Source organism: Sceloporus undulatus, chromosome 8 (assembly GCF_019175285.1).
Source record: "Sceloporus undulatus isolate JIND9_A2432 ecotype Alabama chromosome 8, SceUnd_v1.1, whole genome shotgun sequence".
NCBI lineage: Eukaryota > Metazoa > Chordata > Lepidosauria > Squamata > Phrynosomatidae > Sceloporus > Sceloporus undulatus.
In genome coordinates, this window is record NC_056529.1 from 12,819,220 (window position 1) to 12,846,227 (window position 27,008).

Genomic DNA, 27,008 nt, shown 5'->3' on the forward strand with positions numbered 1-27,008 from the left:
CCCTCCCATCAGCATTCTTCACTATCCAGTTTTTAGATTGATACATCGGAATAGGAAAAAATATGGCATGGATGATCTTGACTTTGGTATTTCATGGGATCTCTGGCAGACTTTAGTATAATTGATTCTGCATTAGAAACCACTTGGCGCACTATCTTGGTTGTGTCTGGATCAAAATCTGATGTTCTGGCCATGAACTGAGTGGAAATATGAATGGTACATTAATTAGATGAGTAATGAAAGACAGAGCTTATGCAGCCAATTTCTCAGAACACACAGTACTTGGAATGGGAGAAAAAGTCTGCCTGATGCTGCCTTTGTGGTCTACCAGCATCAGGCAATGACTTTAAGCCCCTTCCCCTTATGATTCATTTCAAATACTAAAATTACATCAGAATGAGTTGTTTTGTTGACTGCTACCTTGGACTACCTCCCTGGAATCTTTCCTACAGAAATGTAAGCTCATATTTGTTCCAGAAAGCTTTTCAAACACATTATAACATTTATTTTAATTGGCTCCTTTCCAGGATTGCTTTTAATACTGTATGTTTCTAATGTCATGTTTTTAAATTTACATTATTCTCTCTGTGTGTGTTGGGAAGAAAAGCAGGCTATAAATAATCATGCTAAATTACTAGATGGGAGAAAAAAGGAGAAATGGAAAAAGATATACATAGATATAAGTAAAATTAAAGCTAAAACAGTACTAAACTAATACACTAAGCACTAACTGACGAAAACACACAAGGACTGGTTACACTCAAACTGTAATGAAGAAAAAATCTAAAAGATAAAATACAGTTGGTCCTCCATATTGACAGATTCTGCATCCATGGAGTAAACCAGCCACAGTTCAAAAATATTCACACAAATAAGATTCCAAAAGCAAACCTTGCTGGGACATGAAGTTCAGCAGTGTTTGGAGGGCCACACTATTCCCATACCTGCTCCAAAGGGACCAAATCTGCAAAAGTGACAACTAGGAGCAAAATACTGAAGACTGATCAAGACTATGGTCTAGCTGGTAAACTGCAGCAATGAGCTAACATGGTTGCCATCTGATTAAATTGCTGTAAAATAGGGTTAGACATACTCACAGGTGTTACTTTCTCTCTTTAACGGATGAGACCTCAAAGAAAAGAAAGAAAGATGCCACATATCTGAAAGCAGAAGATAGCTCTGCTGTTTAGGACAAGCCAGTGCTTGGATTGCATGAGCCATTCTGTTCCATCCATTTGCTTCCTGGAGTCAGGAAATTGCAGTGAAAAGGAGATCTGAACCAGTTCTGCAGGGAAATTTACTGTGATCCAACTGGAAAATATTTAAGGTTGAACTACTGGCAAGTTGCATATCTGACAGGGATTTAACAAAGAAATTCTTTGGAATTGCCCCTGAACAGAAGGTTCAAATATAGGATATGTCTGGAAAAAGGAGGACGTCAGGTCACTCTGAATGAAAGCAGTCCCGGCATCTTTTCATAACTAGTCATTAGATGCAACAAGAGACATCCAGAACCAAGCTTGTTAATAGCAACTTTATTGTTCCACTGGTGCAAAGTCATGATAGGAAGTAGAAGAGTGTAATGCATTTCCCCCTAATTTTACAGCAATGAAGGTTATACATATACTATATAGACCACAATCTATTCTTTGCTTTCTTTTTTTGTCTTCTTAATACTATGTGGAAACAAAAATTATCTTGATAAATATGCCCTGCACACATTACTGGCCCTTTACTGAGTGTCACAGAGCCCTCATATGCAAAATATAGTTTCTGAATTTCATTTTATTTTTTTTACTTTTTTTGAGCATGGTGCTTTACAACTCCAAAAACATGCATTAATATATTCTAGTTATGAGAATGGGTAAGAACCTGGCATAAACTTGAGTGGAAGGTGTTTGTTTTTTTTAAAAAAAGATGAAGCAGTATCTGACATACAAGAAAAATGAACATTTTCTGTAAAAACAAACTGAACACACATGCACACACACACACACACACCCTAGAACACTTGCAGATGGAAAGCCAGGCTAGACAGTAAAGGGCTTGAAGGGGGAGATGAAGTGATAGAAGAGCAACAAAAAGAAATCAGAATGTGAAGGAGCAGAGGATTGAGGAAAAGAGACAGATACACATCACATGAATTTTAAGAAAAATGGCTTCAGTCATGCTAATTTTCTGGTGGTATCTATCGAGCTGCTGGTCCAAACAGTACAATTTGGTAGAAGTAGTCCATGTTAAGTGTTTGGAAATGCATCAGGGAATAGCTTGCACATTCACACAAAAAGGAGAGCAAACAGCCTAACTTGGCACTTCCAAAAGGCACAAATCTATGAACTCTAGCATCATCATCATCATAATAATAATTAAAAAAAAAACCTCATGGACTTTGTTGTAAATGGAAAGATAACCACTTGGATTAGCAACTACCCAGGGCATTGTGTTAGATTATCAGCCCTTCATAGATTGGCCCTTCGGATTCCGGCGATTCTCTTCTCAAACGCAAATGCTCCAGCGTGTTGTGAAAGTGTTTATTAATCTGTTCTGTTTCCTCAGTTGATTCAAGGTTTGGAAGGTCTTCCCGGATTTTTTGTATAAGCTGATTCAAAACCTGAATTGTCACCTGCACATATACAAAAATGAAAACAAGTTCAGATCAGGAGAAACAGTGGACATCAGTACAACAAAAGGGTCCACCAGTGCTGACATCTGTCCTAGAACTCAGAAGTAACACATTAAAAGGACTGTGGTTACTTGGTGCCTCTTCCCCTACAAAAACCTACTGGGTGACCTTGGGCAATTCACAGTTTCTCAGCCTCAGAAGGCAAGGGCAAAACCCACTCTGAACAAATCTCTGTGCTAGGATCGCCGTAAGTCGGAAACAACTTGGAGGCACAGCCTTATAAACCGTTTCTAAAAGAACCTGGCAGGGAAACCAGAAGAAAACTCCCTTCCCCAGTCTAATTCAACAATTTAGCTAGTTTGCAGAGACACAGGTGGTATCATGCAAGTTGACATGTAATATTTATCCAGACAACTAAGACACAAATGTCATTGTGATGTGCGGTACGGTGTCACTTACCGCATCGTTCTCCTTCTCGTAAAAGTAAATATATCTGTTCAGAATTTCTATGAAGAGCTGAACTTGAAGAGAAGGATCCATGCACTGATTTGCTATCTTCAAGGCCTTTTTCAAGCACTCCATGACTCGTTTCCCTCCATGAAGCTAAGCAGCACAACAAGGAAGGCTGATCAGTAATCCAGTACAACACATATTTAACTGAATTTGTACAGATTTCACAAGAATTTCCTCAGTTTCCACATACTTGAGGATGGAACAGACAAGGGAAACAAGATGCAACAGACTGAAAGCCAATAGTCAAAGACATGGTTAGGCAAGCCAGTACATGAACCCAAGCACCATCATCCAAGCAGAATACTGGCAAATTGATACATGTTATAGAGGAGGGTGACCAAGATGATAAAAAGTCTGGAAATCTCGCCCTATGAAGAACAGCTTAGGGGGATGTGTATGTTTTGCTAGGAGAAGATGAGATTGCGAGGTTATATTTTCAGAAGACAGAGCAACCTTTTTTAGATTGTAAGCTTGAGGACAGGGAAATGTTTAATTAACTATCTGTAAGCCACTCTGAGAGCCTTTCTGGCTGAAGAGGGGGGTATAAATAAAGTAAATAAATAAATACATTGTTTTCTGCTGCTCCAGAGACTAGAATACACAATAATGGTTTCAAATTACAAGATGAGGGATTCCACCTAAACGTTAGGAAAAAAAATCTTAACTGCAAGAGCTGTTCAAGTGGAACAGGACACAGAGTAGTGGACGCTCTTCTTTGGAGGTCTTTAAAAAGGGGTTGGATCATGGCCATCTTTTGGAAGCACTTTAGTTATACATTCCTGCATTGCAAATATTGGACTAGGAGGCCCTTGTGGTCCCTTCCAAACCTACGCTTCTATGGTTCTGGGGACATTTGGGACAACTTTCATGTGGCCATACTGGTGGAGTGATGGGACTTGCAGACCAAAACATCTAGAGGACACTAGGTTGACTATCCCTAGATAATATCAAAACAGTGAGGAGGAAAGCATAGCTTCAGTCCAACCAGTCTAGGGAAGACCAAAAATCTATTCAGAAGTCAAATATGTTTGCTGACATATATGCAAAGAGAGCAGTGTGCTAAACCAGGCTGCTTTGCTCCCAGTCTGTGTTCCCTTATAAGTGGCAGACAACAGTATGAACTAGAGAGCCTCCAACCATCTATGGAGACTCTCGATATCTAAGGAGGTGATGAAAGCTGGCTGAATAGTGCATTCCACACCCTTGTATGTAATATAAATGCCCAAACAGGGCTCCAGTCTCTTTTAAATACCAAAACCATCCTTTAAAATACTCTCCAAAACTCTCCAGCACCTTCAGCCTCTTCTCACCTCTTCTCCATTCTTGTCTGTGTTCCGGCCAGACCAGAAGAGATGGGCGCAGGTGCTGACGGCTCGGCACTGATCCGGCTTCTTCAGCAGTTTGGAGGCCGCCAGAGCACACTGAGTTCGCAAAGGCTCGTGGTTCTCTTCGCCAAAGCATTTCATCCTCTCAAATGTCCCAATTATCAAGGTGATTGCGGCCAGCTGCGCTTTTGAATCACTGATTTCGTCTTCATAGAGAGAAAATGCCTGATTCAGAAGCAAAGGAGGAAATTGGAGGGAGGGGAAGGGAGGAGGAAAAGATGATCACCAGTAATTCTGATTGCCTATTTTTAATTGCCATTTTTTTCCTTCTGCAGAACAAAAATAAAAATAAACCAAGCTCTCGCAAATCAGTCTTAAGCTTCCTGGGGTGGAGGGAGGCAAAGAAGGGCATATTTATCACCACATTCAAGAGAAAAAGTGCCCAGGTAGGGCAATCCAACAAGCAGTCACTTCTGCAGCTGTTGGTTTAGGTCCTACCTTTTGCACGCAAAGCTAGTGCTTATCTAGTAGTCTTCTAGTCTATCTCCCCAAAAGATTTCCTCACACTTCCCCTGTGGCAAGAAGATATTTGCCATAAAGCGCACATCTCTTCTCTCATAGGTCTGGTGGCTATGGCACCCTTTCCAGGGTGCAAAAAGGAGCTGCTTTTTGCAGCTCATTTTTGCATCCTGGAAAGGCCAGATCGGGGCTGTGGCGTGCAGTTGCCACCGCCCCAATCTGGTGAAGATGGAGGTGGCTGCAGGCCGCCCCTCCAGAAAAACAGTTTCCTGAATAGTTTCCGCCCCTATGACGGGAAACAGTTGCCAAACAGTCAGGAGATGCACTGCCAGTTGGAGTAGACATATACACAACCAGAAATGGGACCAATAGACCAAACTGGGAAAAGAACCTGGGAAAGTGACTTTTCTGGACTAGTTTCTAAATCCCACTGCTGTCAGGGTTCTTTTGCTCAGAAAAAGGCAGCTTGCAATATCTGAGTATAGAAACTGAAGCAGCCTTTCTCCAACCCAAGATCCTCCAGATATACAATTCCCACATCCTCAGAAAGCCTCAGCTTAATGGGCAGTCTGTGGGGGATATGGAGGATGAAGCACCACATATCTAGAAAGTGCCCAGGAAGTTGTACTGCATTTTATTTTTAAAAACTCACATTTTTATATTAAAATATCAAATGTATGATATGAAGATCAATCACAGTTAATTCAGTCAAGGTTTCAGCCCAGAACTGATATCAAAAGATTAAGTGATATCAAGATAATAAGTATGTCTAATTTAAATTTTAGCCTACATTTTCAATCTAAATGTTACACACACACAATTATTTTTAAAGGCAAAACAACGTGCTGACCCCACCTGGGACATGAACTCGTAGGCCACTGTTTCATGGTTTTCAAATCCAATTTCCCCAGCTGCCAATGCCCCTTGGAGGAAGAGCCGTAGAGGAAGTTCTGCCAACTCTGCTTTTATCAGAGCACTGATTGTCTGGTGTGCAAATGTGAAGATCTTCTGACATTTCTTTTCCCATTTGTCATCCTTTATGTAATAGAAATAAAGACAATTCAGCATAAGACACTAGGTCACAAACCATGACAGAAGGAGAAATAAACTTGGTATTTTGAGCCATGTACAAGCCTTCACTTACATATTTTACCTTATTCAAAAGAATCTAAATTCTGCCATCTTATTAACTTATGGAAAGAGAACCTAAAATATGAGTATTTATTATACTTATAATGTCCCTTCTATTACAAGATGGAAATCACAAGTTCTCAGTTTATGCTGGTCAAGCCAAATCTACCTATTTTAATTGCAATGAGATGGAATACTTGTATAAATCCATTCCAGCGAAAACAATAACAAGGAATTTTGTAACACCTTAAAGATATTTCATCTCCCATAACTTTTTATTGAGAGCTGCCTAAAACATCAGATGCACTGTTGCCGTCCCATCTCTTTTAAGCATCTGCTGCAAGAAGAATACCAGGTATGCACTTTGGCTCATCCACTCACCACTTTAGAGTTCTCCTTATAACGGAATGCAAGCTGGTATGCAGCAAAAACCAACGGCGGCAATGTAAAACGAATACGCTGGTTTCCACCTGCACCAAAATGTTTCCGGGCAGTGTTTAAAATCTACCAAAGGAGGGGAAAAAACACGTACATTTATCGTTTGGTTATTTTAGGATTCAAGATGGCATACCAATAAAATGAATTTAAAGCAGTTTTAAATGATATAACTACAAAGATTTAGGCATGACCCTTAGTTTCCCAAAGCTTTGAATTCTGCCTCCAAAGGATGGTTCTCCACAACTGAGGTGCCTCTAATGTGTCCCCACATATATACTGCTCCTACTGGTGCCAAGGTTAGGAACCAATGATCCAGTTGTTCTTGATGTTATTTGGAAGACAACAGGCTGAATAAGACTGCCATGTACTAGCTTCAAGCCTAGCCTTGTTTTTCAAAGATGGTCAGCTGGATGCTCACCAACAGTACATGAAGCAGATTATTAACCTTTATTTATAAAGCGCTGTAAATTTACACAGTAAATTTACTTATTCAATAAGTGAATTCTCCTAGCATTCAGGGATACTGCTCCAGAACCTAGAAGGCTCACTTCACTATCACGACTCATAAGAACTGATATACCTTTCTCCACAAAACTGTAAAAACTGCAACAACCCCCTCTCAAAGTTGCCTGAGATCACAAGAGATTGCTATACACATCGCAATGAACTCAGTTACCACTCTGATAGCTCCCTGCATTTGTTCTTCATACCAAGAAATTCAAAGCATGATGCATCATGACAATGCAAAAACAGAAGAACAATCATTGCTGGATCCAGGCACTTTGGGCAAGACAACTGCCTCTTAACCATGCCAGCTTGCCTTCTACAAAATGCAGAGGCTGGGAACATTATTTTGGAACTACAGTGCCCAGAATCCCCCGGCCAGCACAACCCCAGAAAAGACTAGAAACATCTCACATAGGAAATGAGCTGGAACATTGACTCCATTTGCCCTTCCTCATTTCATCTCCGAACATTCAGAGGTATATATGATGATGATATAAATTATGACAATTGGATGATAATCAATGTTGCATCACCTATATGACTGTGTTATTATTCACTATAGCTGCCAGAAAATTATGAACTTACTTTAGTTGTGGTTTTTCAAATTCATGCTCATTAATATTAAAAAACTCTCAATGTATCTTCTCTATAGAAAATGTGTTACAATCTAATGTAGACTGCATTTCATTTCCTTTTAGCTTGCTATGGATTATTTCTGTTATACTAACTATCAAATTGTAATGGCCTTGAATTAAATGCAACCAAAAATTGGCTATTCACTGTGACTGATAAAAGGATTCGGCTGAATCGTCATCTTTTTGAAGCAACAACTGTGCTATTAGCATAGGCCAGGTGGCATTCAATGTGCATTTATTAGAATTTCATATATGTCTGCGGAGAGATGATTCTGGAGCCTCTCCTCTCTTTCATTATTTAAAGCCAGCATTTTTCACAAACTGTTCCTGCAATTTAACAGAAACACTAATGACTCACTGTGGTAGAAGATGGCTGAGGAAGTCATTGTGTTTTCCCACCCTTTCATTTCCTCTTTTCAGTAACTTAGGATGGAGTAGAAAAGCAACAATGGACAGTGAACCCCAGGTCTACCTGTAGTATTCGTTTAAAAAATTTTTTTAGAGAAAGAGCCATCTTATTGTAGCAGTTTAAGAGCTACATTTGAGAAACCATGCTTGCTTGGATGCCTCAGGCTTGCAGAGTATCTCCTCTATTTGGCCCTTTCTGGCCAAGTTCCTTATTGGGAAGTAGTGGAATATAAAGTTCCAATAGCATACTTACTTGAAGATCAAGACACAGGGCACAGGAAAGGAAAGGTGAAGGTAGCCAAATAGGCAGTGGAGCTAGGTGCTTTCCCAGTGCACCCACATGGCCAAATAGTAGCTGGGCAGAGTTATGCCTAGACATTGTTCACCCAGCACCATGATGTCTAGCAAAACTGTTGTGTAAACAGGTACCTGATGTCTCCTTATGCAACACTGGAAAAAATTCTCTTTGGTAGCATAACTCACACATTACATCAGCATAAACTCTCAAAAGAATTCTGGGCCATATGTAATAGTTTAAGTCCTTCCTGTGGGTATTCTGAATTTTACACTTGAGCATGAAATTCTGTGAATGAAGATTTTATATCAGTTTGTTCATCTGCAGAACATTCTCTTTTACTAGTTTATTTTGCACAATTCTGTCTATTTTTTCAGTCATACAATGGCACGAGAACTACGAAAGACATCAGAATTTCATCCCAGATGCAGAGAAAACTATAGGAGTGTTCAAAGTACAATCCTTCAGATGCTGTTGTATTGCAACTCCCAGCAGCCCAATCCACCACAGCCAATAGTGAGGAGTGCTAGGGAATTGTATTCTTACAACATCTGGAAGGTCACACTTTGCTCACTTTTGGCATAAGGCCTCTAAAAACTTATCTCTTAAAAGAGGATAGGTAGAGATTACAAAGAAGCCAAGACCAGTGATCAAAACTTCACCTCTTGCAATTTTCCTATGGAACTCTGATAATACACCCCACCTCAGGCCATATAGGAGACTTTACCAGGAAGATTCCACATTTAAGACAAATGAGAAGGTGAAAGAGGAAAGCCAGCACTGACAACATGCTCTATAGATACTGAAATCTGTGTTTTGAGTTTGATTACAAACACACAAAATACACACTGATCAGAGTAGCACAGAAACCACTCTTTAGATGAAGTGGCAAACAAACAGTTTGCAGATCATGTGTGATTCTTCACACAGCCATTTTTGCACATATACCCCCCCCACACACACACAGACACCATGCCTTCATTTGTTACCACCACTAAAAATACATTTGCTTCCCTTTTGGAAGGGATGGAGATGCTTTGCCCTGCAAATTAGCAGGACTATATGGTGTGGGAGCACATTCTGGCATAGTAATATACCATAGAGAGCCACTGCAGTTGCTGTTAGATCTAACAGCAATGGCCAAATATCACTGCTGCAGTTGTGTTGGGTTAGGAGTGGTCCAGTGTATCCTCTTTTTCCGTTGCGCCTGAGGAAGTTGCATACCCGTGCTCCAGATGAAACGTTTGGATACACAACATTTTTTACTCTTAAAAAAGCCGTACCAGGTACTGTTGATTGGGATCATCTGAACGAAGGAGGTGAATGAACCTGCCCACAAGGCCCTGCTCATCAGCAAAATCTTCAGGGTCAGGATCTTCAGCCGGCTGATCAGGCTGGTCCTGGATCAGCGTCGACACAAGGTTCATTATAGAATCCACCTGTGGAACACAGGGAACATTTTAATAAATCTGGTTCAAATTAATCAGAGTTCTGAAGACAAGGGCAACAGAAATGAAAACACCTACTTGGTTCAGAGAAACACAACTCAAATCCCATTAGCTCCAATGGGTTTTCTGCAACATTCCAGCCTCAGAAATCCCCCTCCCTGGAGAAAGTAGGGAGATGTTCTGGATTCACACAGAATGTAGAGCTAAGGCAGTAGCTGGGGGAATCAACAGAAATCAGGGAGGTACAAGCGTGGCATAGTGGTTGGAGCATTCTCCTTGTCTCTCTCGCAAGAACTGCAAGAACTGACTTCTAGTGGATTTAAAAATCATTACAATGCTGGCAAGATTGAATTTATCTATTCAATTATTATTTTTCTCCCAGGATGGGATCCAAGGCAATCAGAAGGAGTCTAAAGTAGTCATGGGTAGAAGTTTGAGTGTTGGACTACAACTCTGGAGACCAGGATTTGATTATCTGCTTGGCCATGAAATCCACTGGGTGACCTTGGGCAAGTCACACTCCTGAGCCTTAGGGAAAGGCAATGGCAAACCTCCTTTGAATAAACCTTGCCAAGAAAACCCCATGATAGGGTTCCCTTAGGATCATTATAAATCAGAAATGACTCCAACAAATATAACAACAACAGAGCATTTACATTCTTCCCCCAACATCTCCAGATGTCCAAACTGGGATATTAGTAACTGAGTACAGCTTATGACAAGATACTCAAACTACAGTCTACTTCCTAAATAGTGGAGAGATATTTGTGCCCATGAACTGTAATTGTTTTGTTCTTTCTTCGAAACTTGCCACAACCTGACATCCTAGAGCTCACAGACCAGAACTGGTCCATGGATCCCACTCCGAGTAGCACTTCTCTAGAAGGTCACAACCCTTTCCCAATGACACCACCATTAAGTGGGCTCCTGGATTTTGTTCAGCATCTTTTCTGTTCTTAAAAAAGGTCCAACCTTTTTTGCCATTGGCCCCCCTGTGACCCATCAAAAACATCTCTGGATATGAACTGGGCCTTTGGACTGAAAGAGGTTCCTCATCTTTGTTTTAACAATGGTTTGGAATTAAAAGTATATTGGACTTTTCCAAATCAATAAGTTGACAAAGGTGTAATTTTCAAACAATTCTATATTATAAACAGCCCCTTGATTATTGGTCTGTTGTTATACCTGGTCCTGAGAGACAATTTCTGTGTTGTAATCCAGCACGTTGCTAAGTACATAACAACTCATGCTCTTCCTGGATTCATAATCAAAATATTCAAAGAGTGGATGGAAATGTTTCAGTTTCAAGACGGTAAGGGCATTGTTGTAGGTGTCAACAGGGATTTTCAGAAGTCTTGTTAGTTCTTTTGAAACAGCGCTGCTTGTAGCAATACTAGAATGATAAAAGTGGGAGATAACAGATTGGCAAATATTATGTCTCGTACACTTAGGTACATTTGCTTAAAAGTCATTATCTCAGGAAACAGAAAATAAATATCAAATCAAAGCAATCTTCACGCATTGCAAACATTTAAACTGCCAGCTGCCAAGCTTGAAATTATGCAGCAGCAATCCACTGTTAAAATTATTTTGTTAAACAAATATTAGGCACTTATTTAAAAGCCAGCCTTTGGGTAAAATCAGAAAGGTGCAGCTGGCATTGGTTCCCCATCACTTCACCCCAATTAGCAGAAAATATATCCTTCTATTCTGTTAAAAAGATGGCATTCACTTACTGCTCCAGGTTAAGTTTGTTGAATATCTCCACTGTTGTCTCCAACACTTTGTCTACATAGTCGACCCGATCGGGGTAGCATTTCATAGCCAAGTTAATGAGAGAGACTTGTAATGAAACCACATCCTCCGAAGGCATGTCTTGCCTAGACTGAAGTGTGAATAATAAAGAAAAACATGCAATTTTTACATTATATATATTATATTTAAATTTTGGTTTAATCCCAACAACACCCTTCAAGGCTGCATATATAAAGGAGTGACAGTGTTATTACACAGCAACGAGTCCTATTACACAAGCATGCTAGCTCTACTCTCTCTGTTACCACTTCTATCATCATCATCATCTGAAGGAAAACCTCCAGTATGTGTGGAGTCTCTCTACGCAATGCAGAACAGTGATTTTCCAGCATTCTGGGTTGCTTGGGGAGCTTTCAAGGACTAGTGAAGGCTCCCTTCCTCAGGCTGTCATCTTGCATGTTTAATACATACAGACACCTGAACAGGGCTAGGGCGAGTGACATATACCAGACAATGAACAAAGGTTGCACCGAGATTTTAAAAATAATTTCAAATGTGTGAGTGTATTTTTTTAAAAAACTCAAACACTGATGTATTTATTTCCAAAGATGCTGTAATATTTTCAGAGAGGATGCTGGCCAAAACTGATCCCTAGAGATACCTAAGATGCCCACTGCTGCTGTAAAAATTAAGGGTCTTTTTAGTTGTGTCTGGAAACAGATAAGCTGTCAGCATCTTACTGCTTCCAAACTTCTGTGAAGTGCACTCCAAAATGAGAGAAGAACTGTCACTCCACCCTGGACCAAGCAGTGGTCAAAACCCAATAATAAAATCATCACTCAAAATTGCACCCCTGGACCACAGTAAGTATGATGAAAGCATCTCCACTCCCAACATACCTGTATGACAGTGGCCACCTGCTGGGAGAAGATATCAAAAAGTTTTATATCAGCCGGGATGCCTGGTCCATCCTCTCGGTGAGCAAAGAGGGCAAGCCTAAAGCCAGAATAAAAGATTTAATTTTAGAAAATGCAAACTCATCCTAGAGATAATGATTCAGAACAAGTTTTCATGTAGACTCTCTCCTGGTTATCAGGGTACTCAGCAAGGGAACTTTGGTTCAAAACAAAAGCTGAGACTCTTATGGGAAATGTCTTCTGATCTTTGCATATCTTACATGTATATTCTGTCCTTTTTCCTGTTATTGAAAACAAGAAGGCATATAGGCATTGACGAGACCAAGACATTCCCTAGCTTAACCAAGGCAACAGCAGCATATGCCAACAGACTGCCCATGGTCTCCATCCACCAGTGACTTGCAAACTTCTCATTTGCAAAATTAAACCAGTAAACTGACCTACAGAACAACAATCAATCATATCAGTCCTCCATTTAAGGTTCGTTAATGTATGGTGAGGCTACGGCAAAGGTGTGGTCCTCCAAATGATGGTGGATTGTAACTCTCATCCTCTCTCACAACTAGCTTCGCTGATTTGGGCCAATGGCAGCTGCAGTATATGAAGGACCAAAAATGACTCTCTCCTGCACCAGAGTAAAATGAGGATATTTTCACCAGCGCTTCCTCTTTCTTGCAGCCTTTCATTCTCCAGATCAGTGTTCAGAAAGTGTTGGGTCTAAAAAACCTTTTAGACCTAAAATTACATTCAGTAGATCCAAACTGATGTTCTGGGTATGCGTAACATCATTATGCCTTTTTAGAAAGTAATTGCCTTTTCATTAAATGTTGATAATGTGAAGCATACAATGGGGGCACATTCAGCTATTACAGTGGCCCTCGGTATCCAAAGGGGATCCGTTCTGGAGCCCCCCTCGTGGATACCAAAATCCGCAGAATGCTCAAGTCCCATTGTCCTTAATGGTGGCATGGACCTGCAGCTGCACCGCCATTAAGAACAATAGGATTGGAGTCCCCTCCTCCCCTCCTTCCTTCCCTGCTTCCTCTGAGACTTCTGCCCTGGCTTGGCCAACAGGGTTCCAAGGGAGCCAGGACCAGGGCTGAGGCTTGGCTTTCAGAGCTAGAGGCTCCGTATCAGGTGTTAGGCCTGGGGACGGGACCCCGAGACTCAAGCCAAGGCTAGGCAGCAAGATATGCTCCCAAAGCCAAGCTGGGGCAGAAGTCTCAGAGCAAGCAGGTAAGGAGAGAGGGAGGGACTTTTGTCCCCAATGGCAGCGCGGCTGTCATCCACGGGCTTGCCATCCGCAGATATTCAAATCTGCTTATAAGGAGGGCCCACTGTACTTTTGTTCTTGTTGGATACATTAAAATCTATCAGTTTTGTATTAGAAATGTCATTGGCATTTGTAGATGCCTATGTTTTCTTAAATAACATTCCCGTGATGTGGAATTTTACTGGGGTTCAATGTGACTAGCTTCTGTATGCTTTTACTCTTTGGGCTACAGATGACTGTCACATACTTCAGCACAAACCGGGGGAATATCTATTCAGTGTTACACCTGCCCTTCTGATTGTGTTAAAGAAAGATGGACTGTTTACACCCACAACTGTCACTATTTAATGCCACAGGGAGAACTGAATGTTCCAGGGGAGAACTGCAGAAGAGATTCAAGCATAAGTACAGTAAGCAACCGAAGGTTACTTCCTCCACATCACATAATTGTCACTTTCAACTGCTAGGTAAACTTCTAGTGAGTCAGAATAATTTTTTTCCAATTCAGAAATACTCCCAAAGTGTGAATTGAGTTTGCTTCAGGCAGCTGAGTCACAGATTTCCTACACACACAGAGATGATACACATTTCTCTTCCTTTCTTGAAACTGCCCTTTTGCTCAGATTTGTATAACATACAATTTGCATGCAACTATACATGCGCATGTCATTACACAGTAGGTGGGAGCCACATGGCCCTTTTGTTGGATTGCAACTTCCAGCATTCCTCAGTGTTGGCTATGCTGACTAGGGCTGCTAGGAGTTGCAATGCAATAATTCTGGAAGGTCACACATTTACACAGTGGATGTATTCGCACATATCACATAGTTTGTGTTCACTATGGCTTGATTAAGCCACAAACCCCATAGCATACACTTAAAAGACACATGGCTTGTCTTTCCCATTTCTGGTTAGATTCTCAATTGCTCTTTTTGCCATGTGTTTCAGGGTGGTTGAGACGGGGGGGAAAGCACAGTTGTAGGGCTGCTCAAGGAGAGATCGGGCCAAGAAAGGAAGGAAGAATGCCCACATTAGCAGCCTTGACCTCGTGAATAATCAAAAACATGAGTCTCAAGGCCATGAATATGGAGAGCCGACTGTACATAATAACCAGATTTCAACAAACTACACAGGTATGTAATGATATGCCAACATAGTCAGGAAATGCAAACAGTTCTTTGAAAGAATGCCAATGGAAACGACCAGCCAGCCAAATCCAAAATCACAAGAAGGGAGTAGGGACAGCAAAGGAGTAGCTACCAAAATCTGCCCATACCTCTCCACAGCTATCAGAAGTTAACACCTCACACACAGAGAGAAAAAATTTAGCTGGTCAGTTCATTCAATGTGAAATTCTACACTCCAATTGCCACTGCTCCCCATCTCACTTGCCACCAACATGAACAACAGCATGTAACAAATTACCCTCCTTTCCCAACAGCATATTATTGATCCTGTCCACATGGTCAACCTGGACACAACTGTTTCATCCTTCCACCTTCCCAAATCTTTTCACCCTCCATATCAAGGACAGGCAACATGCCCCCCCCCCCCAGATAATCCTGGACTGAATAACCCTCACCACTGATATGGCTGGCTAGGTTTGAAACTGCTGTTCAACAACAGCAAAGCTGACATTGTGCATCCATATTCTTCCAGCCAACACATATGTCTCCTTCAACTTATAGATACAAATTTCTCATCCACTTACTTTTCTTTTTCATTCACTTTTCCTGTACTTCAACATTTATTCAACCTTTACTTGAGGTCCTTTCTTCTTAGCCCATTATTTTTTATTGTCCTTTCTTCTTCCTCTGTCCACTCCATTTCTCTATTCTTACTGTTCACTAACAGCACAAATCTTCTTCTGACCCTAATAATATTGCTTATAAGAACTTTCAAACTTGCCTTTCCCTTCCCCCACAGGCATTCCCCTGTTTAAACTGTCACCACTTCCAACCTCTGACAAGAAAACGTACATGTATTTTGTGATATCGCAGAAGCTTCACCAATCACTGGGAGAAAGGCATCAAGAGCAGGTTTTTAGCTTACAGTGAAAGAGTAACTTGGGGAAAGAACATGGAAATGATGAAGAGGGAAAAGGAAAAAAATAAGTTTGGTAGATACAGTATACGTACAGATTCCTGCCACATCCACACAGAGACATTTTGTACCCACCTATCAATTAATGCAATAATGATATTTTTCACATTCACGTTTTGGTGTAATTCTGCACATGCTCGAAGAAAAGGATTCAAGGTCTGCAGGTGGAATTCATCTGGGAAGACCTAGAGATGGCAGAGATCGCAGTCAGGAAGGGATGGGTTCAGCCAATGCACATATCATGTGAGAAACACATCACAGTAGTTACAGAATGAACATTCCAGAAGGCCAAGTTGTCAAAACTTTGAACAAAGATCATTCCAATCTTCTACCATTTGTTACACAGGTCTGGCTTCCAACTATAACTGATCTCACTATTGCCCTCCACAATCTTGTAGGGGTAGGGAAAGAAATGCAGAGTAAAAAACTGTGCCTTGCGCCAGACTAAAACTGTACCAAAATAAAATGTACCACCTGGTCCTTAATTCCTGTTTTAGTCATCTCAGGAATGCTCACAGCCTGTAAAATATTACCAGCCACATTCCAAACCAAGCTAAGGAGGCTTATTTTCCCTTTTGCAGAAGGGAATATATTTTTGTTCTGTGATTTGTGTATAACTATGCTGACTAGAGCTGACAGAATTTGTAGGCCAAAAACATTTAGAATGTCTTCGTTGCCCACTCTTGCTCTAAAGAGAAATTACAGCTCATACAATGAGAAATTACGGCCCATACCAAGTGGGAAAGAAATTATTCTGTGGCTTGCAATTAATCAGGTTGTTATATTAGCACAACTTCTGGGAAATGTCACTAAGCAAATAACTATCAGGCTCTGAATGTGCATGTGCAAGTCTCTTAACATCACTTCTTTCCTTCTTCCCCCCATCTGGACTAATTCTGGCTCTCAATCTGGGATGGGTTGAAGTTCCCAGCGCCTCTGATGCTGGGAATAAAATTTGTATAGGAAACACATACTGTATACAAAGAATGTATAGTGGACCCTTCCCGTATGTGGGGGATCCATTCCAGACCCCCCCACACCCCCATATAAAGGGAAAAACATGTATGCTTAAGCCCCGTTTAAAATAATGGGTGTGTGCTCCCACGTGCGACAGGGGTGTGCACGCACACCATTGTTTTAAACGAGGCTTGCTTTCCGCGTAAGTTTAAAGCCTTGTGTGGTGCACCTGTGTATGGTTAAACTGTGAACCAATGTGTGCTCACATGTTTCTGCATTCAACTGTATCCCATTAACTCAACCTCCTGGACTTAGGAGCTTGCAGCTCACCTGAATAATACATTCCATGAGATATTCTTGAGCTAGGGCATCCCTGCAGTTCACAACTTGCTCCAATATACCAGGCAAAACAATCTAAGAATAGAAACGAAAGCACTGTATTATTATTTTCACCTGGCCCTTGAAGTCTTATCTGTTCACAGTACTATAACAATCTATTCTCCACATGGTTCATTGGTTCTGCTTCCTTCATTCTGACCTGCTTGTATCTTTCCACATTGACACCTTCCAACTGACTGAGACGAACCAAGTTGGTGCCCACTAAGATCCTCAGCTCCTGCCTCTCACGCTCCCTCTTCTCCCGATCTCGACTGTGACCTTGATGCTGCATTCGCACCCAGAGCTTATTCATCTCAGCAAAGTTCAGCAGCACAAAGTCCATGGAATCACTAATGTCTCCAGTTGTTTCTTCACTGTAAGTCAAACAAACAAGCCTCTTAGTGCACAGAAAGGACATGCGAGGATTACTTCTGAGGACATGGCTCTTGCTCATCTTCACAAACAGCCAATTCTCTAGATCATGAAAAAAATGCTCATTAAAAAGTTATTTTTGGACTAAGCTTTGAAGCTTGAAGAAAGGATTTGACTCCACCTGAGAATTAAATCCATTCAGAGGCTGATGGCAGAATAGGAAGAAAAACTGTAAAACTGAACATTTCAACCCATCTTTTTCAAACGGAAATAGCTGAGGTTTTCCTCCCAGAAAGAAATGATTGTTCAACCAAGAACATTTTCTACACACACCAACAATGCATGGCTCAGCTCAACATTAGACATGGTGGGTTAAATCTTCCTGTTCCTTACAACAGTTATAAGAAAGGTGGAGAATTTCTGCTGCATAATTTGTTGGTTTTATTGGTGATCTATCCTGAGTGGAGGACAGGAGTCCTGGCAAACTCGACCACCACTTCCTTCCTCAACTGCAGGTCTTCCTATGCCTATAACAGAAGGTAAAGGGCCTTTGGCCAAAGAGGTGTTTTGGATTTCAGCTCCCAGAAGCCTCATCCACTATAGACAATGAAAGAGAAATTTAGGAGCTGTAATTCAAAACATCAGGAGGACCACCCCTGACCTAGAACACCTCAGTTGAGAACAGGGGGAAAACTGTTTCACACATGAGAAGGCCTTCTAATTCTGCCTCTTTATCATAATCCCAAAGCCATATTAGGATGACTTGGTAGAAAAGAGAGACACTATAAAGAGTGATGAGTTGTGGCAAACCCCCTTTTTATTCCTTGCTTCTAGGAATGTTGATTTTTTCAACTTAACACTGGGCACCATCATTTGAACAACCCCCCCCCCCCCCATCCTGTCAAATGTTGAGGTGTCTACCATAATTTCCTTTTAGGTTTTTTGCCCCACCTCTTTTTTTTTTTTGGTATTCCAAAAAAAGCATTGCAATGTGGGCAACAACCAAAAAACACTATGTTTTATGAGTTGTGGCTTTTATAGACAACCAGACACACCCACCTTGTTATTATTAGAGATATTCTTCATCCTCATAGCACCCAATGCAGGGTTCCCAGTGACCCGCTTAGTTTCAACACACCTCCAGGGATGAGGCAGTTTTGCTCCAATGTGTATTACCTAATGGATTCAACATATTCTCATCTGCAAATGCTACACTTTCACCCCACCATGCTTTCTCTTACTCTGTCTGTTCTCCGTCATCAGGCAAAATATTCCGTGTGCACTGAAGGAGGTAGTTGCGAAGAAACAGGCCTCGCAGAGGATGCTGAACACCACGACACATTTCCACCAGGTCTTTTAAGATGTCCTTCCTGGACTGTGGGAAGGACTTCACGTAAACCACCCCAACTGTTATTAGTAAGTAGCTAGGAAGAGAAAGAGAAATGGTAATTAAGAACAATTAAGTCAATTAAAAACAAACAAGGCACTATACCGTCTATTTCCAATGTCCAATACGCTGCAAATGCTATAGCCAAAATGACACACTAGAGGGAAGTATCGATGTGAAAGGAGCGGAGACAACTACCTCCTGCTCTCCATGAGCCACACACAGGGCTAAATCCAATTTCCAGTTTCAATTAGACCAAACTAACTTAATCTATGGGATTTACATAAATGCTGAATTACTATGCAAACATTACTTCAGCAGACGCACTTTTGTGGGACCAGCAATTGGAGCTAGCTCACTATATACTCAAATAAATATCTACACTCTAGATTCAAACTGACTTACAGCCGTGGAATGATGTTTCCAGCATACTGGACCAGTTCATAGAGATCTGCTACTTTCCTTCCCTTGGCAAATTCATCTGTCAAGTACACCTCCAGGTAGTGCAGTTCATCAGAGATAGCCATATCTTTTTCTTGCGATTAAGGACTGAGACTGGTGGAGCACAGATGTATCCTGTGTGAATGTTATCACCCCACAATTTGCAGAAGAAATCAATAGCTTGGAAAAACTCAGAATCTAAAGCAGCCAATGCAAACAGCAAGGAAATGGAGCTGACATTTCAGAGGGCAAAAAGGGATTAAGCCTGCAAGCAGAGATAGCAAGGCAAAAGGCAGATACATAAACTTTGAAACCTGGCCTCTTGACAGTTATCAGTTGAAAGAACTGGGGGAGGCCAGGTTGTTCACAGAAGACCCAATTTTGGGTTAGTCGCTCTATGTCAAGAGCACCCAGGGAAGAAGACAAAGGCTGCTGCCACACTACAGAATTAATGCAGTTTAACACCACCTTAACTGCCGTGGTTCCATCCTACAGAATTCAGGGGTTTGTAGTTTATTGCGGAACCAGAGCTCTCTGACAGAGAAAGGCTAAATATCTCACAAAACAACAAATACCAGAATCCCATAGCACTGAGCAATGACTGTTAAAGTGGTATCAAATTGCAGCCAAAGTGAGCATTAGGATTCCAGAAGGATCCTGACCTGCCTGTACAAATGGAAGTACATTTCCTATCATTTCTACCTCCATCATGTCCTCTGTGGCTTCGATACTCTGTAATGGTGCTGCTACTGTAAACCAAAGGTTGGACAGATTTCAATCTTAAGGAATCTATATGTGGTTTATTTTTCCACCAGAAACCATGATCCACCAAATGGACCCCACTGCTACAAATGGACTCAAAATTAAAGAATTCAGAATCCAAGAATTGGTTCTGAGTGCCGGGTTAACTTCAAAAGCCTATTCATATCTACTTCACTTAATATTTACATATTTGCTATGCTCTACACATATCATATGTGACAGATTTTGCTGCTGCTGTACTTTAAAAAATTGGAGGGGGCAGAAATCTCATCTCTTCCCATTCTTGCTACAAAGAGGTTCTGCCGTCTTAATACTAACATTAATGCTGAATTCTTGGACTAGATCAGACCTGGGGAATATTCAGCCCTCCAGATGTGTTGGCCTATGATTTCCATCAGCCACACCCAGGATGAGCAATATTAAGGGACCATGGAAGTTGCAGTTATCCAGATCTACACTAAGGAATCATTAGACAATCTAAAAGGTACAGTAGATACAGTGCTTACAAGGTCACATCGCAGCAACAGACCCTTCCTCTTTCCTTTACCTCTCACATTCCTGAGAGGTACATGTGCAAGAGGCTAACAATGGTATTGGTCTTTATATCTGGTGGAGATGATGAAGTGTCATCTCAACCTCCAAACCCAGGAAGGCAATGTATTGACAGTGAACTAGGATCACTGAAGAGTAGACTGAGACCACGATCAAGAGGATACAGAGTTCATAATAGCTCTTTGGAGATAGCATTGAAGTCCTTAGCTCACCAAGCATGTTTGAGGCATGTTTCAAGGCATCCATGAGCTTGTTTTTGTCCTAATGAAACACAATAAGAATAGTATTATTGGCTGTGTTTGATTTTTGCAACAATTTAATAATGTACAGTGGGCCCTTCCTTTACGTGGGGGAATTCGTATGCTCGAGCCCCATTAAAATTAATGGGGCTGGTGCCTGCGGCATGGTGCAACACATGTGCCATTACCCCTTCCAAGGCATGCCAAGGCTTCTTCCAGTGCAGCTTTCAGTATATGCTGAAAGCCATGTATAATGCACCCGCGCATGACACAGGTACACTGTAATACCTGTATTCTGTTTTTCTTCTTCCATTGAGCTCAAAACAAAGTACAGTCCTCCCTCTGTTCTCACAGTCTTCAGACTCGCATGCCTCACTTATATGCGAGGGATGAACAGAAGGGGAATGAATGAGACGTGCACTCGTGGCATGTGCCCCCGCGCCTATACTCAAGCCAATGGGGCTTGAATATAAGTGAAACTCCATTTTTGCCAGGTGGTTTGGAACGGATCCATGCGAAAAAGGAGGGGTGACTGTACATAACTTTCCCCACTGCCACACACATATATTTTACTCTGACAACAGCCCAGTGAAGTAGGACAGGTTGAGACAAAGAGCAACTGGCTCAAGGTTACTTATTTTCATGGCTCAGTGGGGACTAGAACCTAGATCTCCAAATTCCAGTCCAATATTCTAACCACTTCACTACACTGTCTCTTGAAGCTCTAGCAGAAAAGATGAGCCCAGAAGTGTGTTTTCAATAGTTATCCATTTTCAAGACAATCTACCAATCTAAACTGTCAATGCCACATCCATGTATGTCTCCTTGGAAATGTTCCCCCAAATGCCACCCATTGTTATGAATTCTTCCATGAGTTTAAAAAAATGGAAATTCAGAAATCTGTGTCAATCTTATACTGGAAAGAACAGCAGATCCAGATCTAACTCTGTCCATCTCTGCTAATAAGGGTCTTGCTGACTTTCAAAGGAAAAAATTCAAGAGCCCCTCCACAGGAGGTAGAGGCAGAAAGGAGAGAATGTACCATTCCTCTATTTCATTCTTTTCCCCAAGCCTTCACAACTCAAGGTTTGATTACATTCATGCCTGAAGCAGCCTCAATACATGCAACTGGCCTGTTATCAAGATGTATCAAATATTAAAAGCAAATGAATCTTTACAAAACCTTTTTGTGCACTGAATGCGGACAAAAGACCTAAGTCCCCTATATCTTACCAAACATCGCTTCATTTGGAAAGACTGGACCTTGACAGCCTGAATGGCTTCATCCAGGAGCTTCTCTTGCTCATCTTGAGGAGACTGCTGTGTTGTCGGCTACAAAAGGAAGGTGCGGGAGATAACATGTTATCATCATCATCCAGAACATAAAGAACAGAGGGTGTTAGATCACACTGAAATTCCACCCAGCCTGGCGTCCCTTTCCCCCCAGTAGTCAACCAGATATCTCCAAGAAGCTCATGCACGGAGTGTGTGAATGCAAAGGCCTCTCCCACTGGGGTACTTTCACACTACATAATTATAGCTCTGTGATTCTACTATAACTGTCATGGTTCCATTCTAGTGAATCCTGAGATTTGTATCTTATGAGGGGTATGTAGAATTCTGATCTTATCTAAATACCACCATTGGCTCATCAAACTACAAATCCCAGGATGCCATAGAATGTTGCCACTGTAGTTTATAGTGCTACAGTTGTGTGGCATGAAAGGGCCATGCCCCAGGCACTCCCAGAAACTGCTATTTACAGATGTACCAACTCTGAACATGCTGGTTTCAGATAATCAGCACAACTAATTGGCTAATGCTTGGCTTCTCTTCCACTTCTGTGCATTTACCTAATCCCCCTTCTAAAGCCATCTGAGCTTAGCTACCATCATCACATCTTGTTGCAGCAAATCCCATAACTTAATTATGCATCATGGAAAGAAGTGATGCTTGTTTCTCTTCTTGGACACATCATGACTGCCCAGATTGATCAACAACATATGGTTCTGTGAAAGTAGAGTTCTGCAGGGCCAAAGCATCCAACTCAAAGGAACTTACCTAAGTGTTGACTTACTAAGTTTGTTTGTTTGATTGATTATTTATTTATTTATATCCTTCTCTTTTCCCAGGACTGGGACTCATTGTTCAATGGTTCATATTCCCAGTCCTAAGGACTGGAGCATGGCTTTGGCATGGCTTCTGGACTCTTAGGACGCATACATCATTTAAACAGCATACCTCCAAAGTGACCTGAAACAGCTTTATTTTGGCCTGTCTGTATGGGCCCATTGCTATCTTTAAATTCCTGAAGGGATGCCATGTAGAAGATGAAACACACTTGTCTTCTCATGCTCCAGAGACTAGAACATGAGTCAATGGATTCAAAACAAAAAGAAAACAGATTCCATCTAAACATTAGGAAGAACTTTGGTTTAGATGGCTCTTGTGGTCCCTTCCAACTCTATGAGGATGACAGGAAATAAAGTACAATGCATTTAAAATGCTATTCCTTCCCTCTGGAAGGCCACACATTCTCTAATCCTGATATAGGCAATTGATCCTCACTATTAGATCTGCGCATTTGCTAATATTGGAAAAAACAAAACAAACAGAAACCCATTCATTCAAAAGCAAACAGCCATAGGGTAAAAGCACTGTCTCTCTTTTCTGGCTTTCATGATCTTGCCTATTGAGAATCTCCACTTTCTCCTTGACCACACTGTCAAAGGTTGGAGTTCAGGAAGGTTTATTTTATTTACTTACTATTTTATCATTACAACCCCCAGAATTTCCCTTTGGCAATGCTTACAGGAGCATTCTAGAAGTCACAGACAAACAAACAAAGACAATTTTTCCTAGCTCTGCCAAAAGATACATAACGCTGAGTAGACCTCATGATGTACTAATTAGAGCAGCATCCTTTCACAATAATTTTAATTTAATTTAATTGACTCTAGTAAGTCGTTTTAGGGAGCCAATTAAAGCAGATTAAGGATAGTAGGCGATTTTTTCCCCAGCCTTTGGTCACTAAAAGTCTAGATTCTCTGCCCTAGCAGGTTTACTTCTGGAGGAAGGGTCCCTTCAGAAAGAGCTATGATGTATTCATTCATTCATTCATTCATCCATTCTTTCTTTCTTACCCACCTCTCTCCATGGATCAATCCATACAGTGTACAACCATTAGCAATTATTTACCAATGAACTAATGGAGGAGGGCAGGGAATATTCTCCAATCCCATATCAATGGAAAATAAAGATATTCTTAGGAAGGAAACACCATCCCCTTCCAACATAATTGTTAATGCGAACAGAACATGCATGTTTACACCAAAATAACTGCAACTGTGTTCAGGAATGCTTACTCCTAGGTGAAACTTGGAATATATCTTGTTGTTGTGTACCTTCAAGTCCTTTGTAATTTACAGAGACTCTAAAGCAAGTTTAGCAAGATTTGTTCAGGGGAAGTTTGCCATTGCCTTCCCTTGAAGCTGAGAGAGTGTGACTTATTGCCCAAGGGCACCCAGCGGGTTTGTAAGTGTGCAGAAAAACAGTTTCATATTATTTGCACCTATGCAAGTGTGTGTGTGTGTGTGTGTATGCTTGCATACCTCACACAGACAACAACTGCACACATTTAAGTGAATATAAGTCTCGCTTTGTCCAATAGGACTTACTCCCATGTAAGGTGTTTTGAGCACCGGGCTTCAACTTGAGAGACCAGGGTTCGAATCCTGGCCTTGCAGAAGTCACTCTCTCTCAGCCTCAGAGGAAGGCAAAACAAAACCCCTCTGAAGCAATCCGGCAAAGGAAACTCAGTGACAGGGTCACTTTAGGTCCAAATGACTTGGGTCCCAAACACACTGCGGCAACCATCCAGTTTGAGACCGCTTTAACTGCCCTGGCTCAGTGCTGGGGGATCCTGGGAACTGTCCTTCACTGAGCTCTCTGACAGAGAAGGCTAAATGTCTCACACGAGACTACAGTTCCCAGAATCTCCCAGCATTGAGCCAGGGCAGTTAAAGCGGTCTCAAAGTGGATTGTTTCCGCAGTGTGTTTTGGGCCTTGGAGGCACACAAGAGAAATGCTCGAAGTGTGTCTTGGAAAGTTTGGCTTTAAGGGGAGGCTCTTGAATGGAAACGCTCTGGGCGACCTTGGGCAGGTAGGTCACACTCTCTCAGCCTCAGAGGCCTAATAGAAACCCACTGGACACATCCTGCCAAGAAAGCCCTAGGAGAGGCTGGAGGGAGGCCCTAAAGGCGCCTTGAGAGGCAGCTGAGGCCCAGAGGTCTAGTGCGGGGCTAGGGCTCTGGGTTCGAATCCAGCCACACTCTCTCAGCCTCTCTGAACAAACCTATCCATAGCGGTGCCAAACCGGGTTACCCCTGCAGTGCGGACGCAGCCTGAGCCTCCGAGGCAGGCCCGCCGCCCCCTTCCCTTCCTCTCCTTGCAAAGGGAGCCTCCCCTCGGCATAGACTCACCATCGCGGACCCACTTGCGCCAACAGCCCCGACGCAGTCCTTGACGGCCTCCCTGCCTCCACTCCCTCCCCTGTCATGTGACTCAGGACCCGCCTCTCTCCAAACCCCGCCTCCCTCTCCCTCCTCATTGGAGGAAACTCCACTCCTCGATGGCGATTGGTCGCTTTTCCAAGACGGGCGTCCTCCGCAGCCAATGGGATCCCTGCTCCGCTTCCTTGACGGAGGAGACGTCTCCTTCTGCTGCTTCTTCTTCTCCTGTTTCCCACCCACGCCCTTCCTCTGCTCCTGACGTCACGCTCCAAAAGGGAATGGGCGGGGCTAAGGGAACGCCCGAAACGTTCGGAAAGGGGCGTGGCCACAGCTTCGGAGCGGAGGGGCGTGGCAAACGGAGCGCGAACGTTCGGAAAGGGGCGTGGTTAGAACGCTGGGAGGAGGAGGCGGAGCCAAAGTGTTGGCGGCGTTCGGAGCGCGCGGGAAAAAGAAGCGGAGTCTGGATCCATGGACCGAGAAGGGCTGCGGCGCTTGGCCTCCAAGATGGGAATGACTGCGGCCTCAGGGATCAGGTAGAAGGGGGCTGTAGTTACTGGTCATGTAACAATAGTATAGTATAGCATTAATTAATTGATTAATCCAAGGCTGCATCCACACGGGAGACATAACCTCTTGGGATTGATGGTCCAGGGACTGCATCTCCCATTATCCTTGGCCAAGGCGTCTGCCCTTTGCCCAGCTTCCTGTGGCCCCACGTGGCCTGGCCTTCTCTGGAACAATCCGGTTTGAGGCCGCTTTCAGTGCTGGGGAATCCTGGGAACTGTCGCTTGCTGTGGCTCCAGACAAAAGAAGGCTCAATGTCTCACGAAAGTACAGTTTCCAGAATGGTTCCCAGCTGGGTATAAAAATGCAATAGATAGTAGAGAGACACAGGCTTCGTAAGACTATCATTTAAGTGTTTATTTATAGCCCGCCCAATATATACTATTATACACCCGCACAATATAGGAAAATATAGACACTCCAAACTCCAGATTTGCTGGTTTGATTATTCACGGATTTGATTCATATGTCCCCTCTAGGAATCTCTGGGTCCTCCAGCGCAACTCTATGGTCAGCTTTAACTAAAGGTCTCACTGAAAGGCATAGAGATTAATCCTAGAGAGGACACTCCACTAGGCATTTCTAGTTCCTCCAGTTCAGCTCTGGTCAGTGTCTGCCGGACGTTGACCACAGAGTTGCAATGGAGGACCCAGGGATTCCTAGAGAGGACACTCCACTATGCCTAGTTTCTTGCTCCTCCAGCGCAACTCTATGGTCAATGTCTGTCAGACGTTGACCACAGAGTTGCAATGGAGGACCTAGAAAGGATACTCCACTAGGCCTTTGTTGCTCCTCCGGTGCAACTTTATGGTCAATGTCTGGCAGAAGCTGACCACAGAGTTGCAATGGAGGACCTAGAAAGGATACTCCACTAGGCCTTTGTTGCTCCTCCGGTGCAACTTTATGGTCAATGTCTGGCAGAAGCTGACCACAGAGTTGCAATGGAGGACCTAGA

General features: G+C 42.3%; 2 protein-coding genes across 2 annotated transcripts in view; one reads left to right on the forward strand and one right to left on the reverse strand.

Moving 5' to 3' along the window:
• Window positions 1-1,520: 1,520 nt before the first annotated feature.
• Window positions 1,521-25,602, reverse strand: VPS35 (VPS35 retromer complex component). Its single transcript, XM_042437253.1, has 17 exons — window positions 25,460-25,602; window positions 22,212-22,310; window positions 20,904-21,000; window positions 19,390-19,513; window positions 18,839-19,021; window positions 17,386-17,599; window positions 17,178-17,261; window positions 15,966-16,075; window positions 12,497-12,593; window positions 11,579-11,727; window positions 11,028-11,235; window positions 9,678-9,833; window positions 6,493-6,615; window positions 5,836-6,015; window positions 4,447-4,686; window positions 3,083-3,226; window positions 1,521-2,623 (listed from the first exon to the last, which is right to left on the reverse strand). The coding sequence occupies exons 1-17, from the start codon at window positions 25,460-25,462 to the stop codon at window positions 2,444-2,446; spliced, it is 2,391 nt and encodes a 796-aa protein (XP_042293187.1). The 5' UTR covers window positions 25,463-25,602; the 3' UTR covers window positions 1,521-2,443.
• A 218-nt stretch (window positions 25,603-25,820) lies between these two features.
• ORC6 (origin recognition complex subunit 6) overlaps window positions 25,821-27,008 on the forward strand; it is a 9,279-nt gene continuing 8,091 nt past the window's right edge. The window contains exon 1 of the mRNA XM_042437258.1: window positions 25,821-26,022. Within this exon, the coding sequence (XP_042293192.1) occupies window positions 25,958-26,022 (65 nt within the window). The 5' untranslated portion in view covers window positions 25,821-25,957. The remainder of the gene's footprint in view (window positions 26,023-27,008) is intronic.

Coding starts and splice junctions, on each gene's coding strand:
- VPS35 (XM_042437253.1), bottom strand. Junction 16,076..17,177: donor TCATGGAATGTATTATTCAG/GTGAGCTGCAAG, acceptor TGCCATCTCTAG/GTCTTCCCAGATGAATTCCA. Junction 11,728..12,496: donor AGGTGGCCACTGTCATACAG/GTATGTTGGGAG, acceptor TTCACACTTCAG/TCTAGGCAAGACATGCCTTC.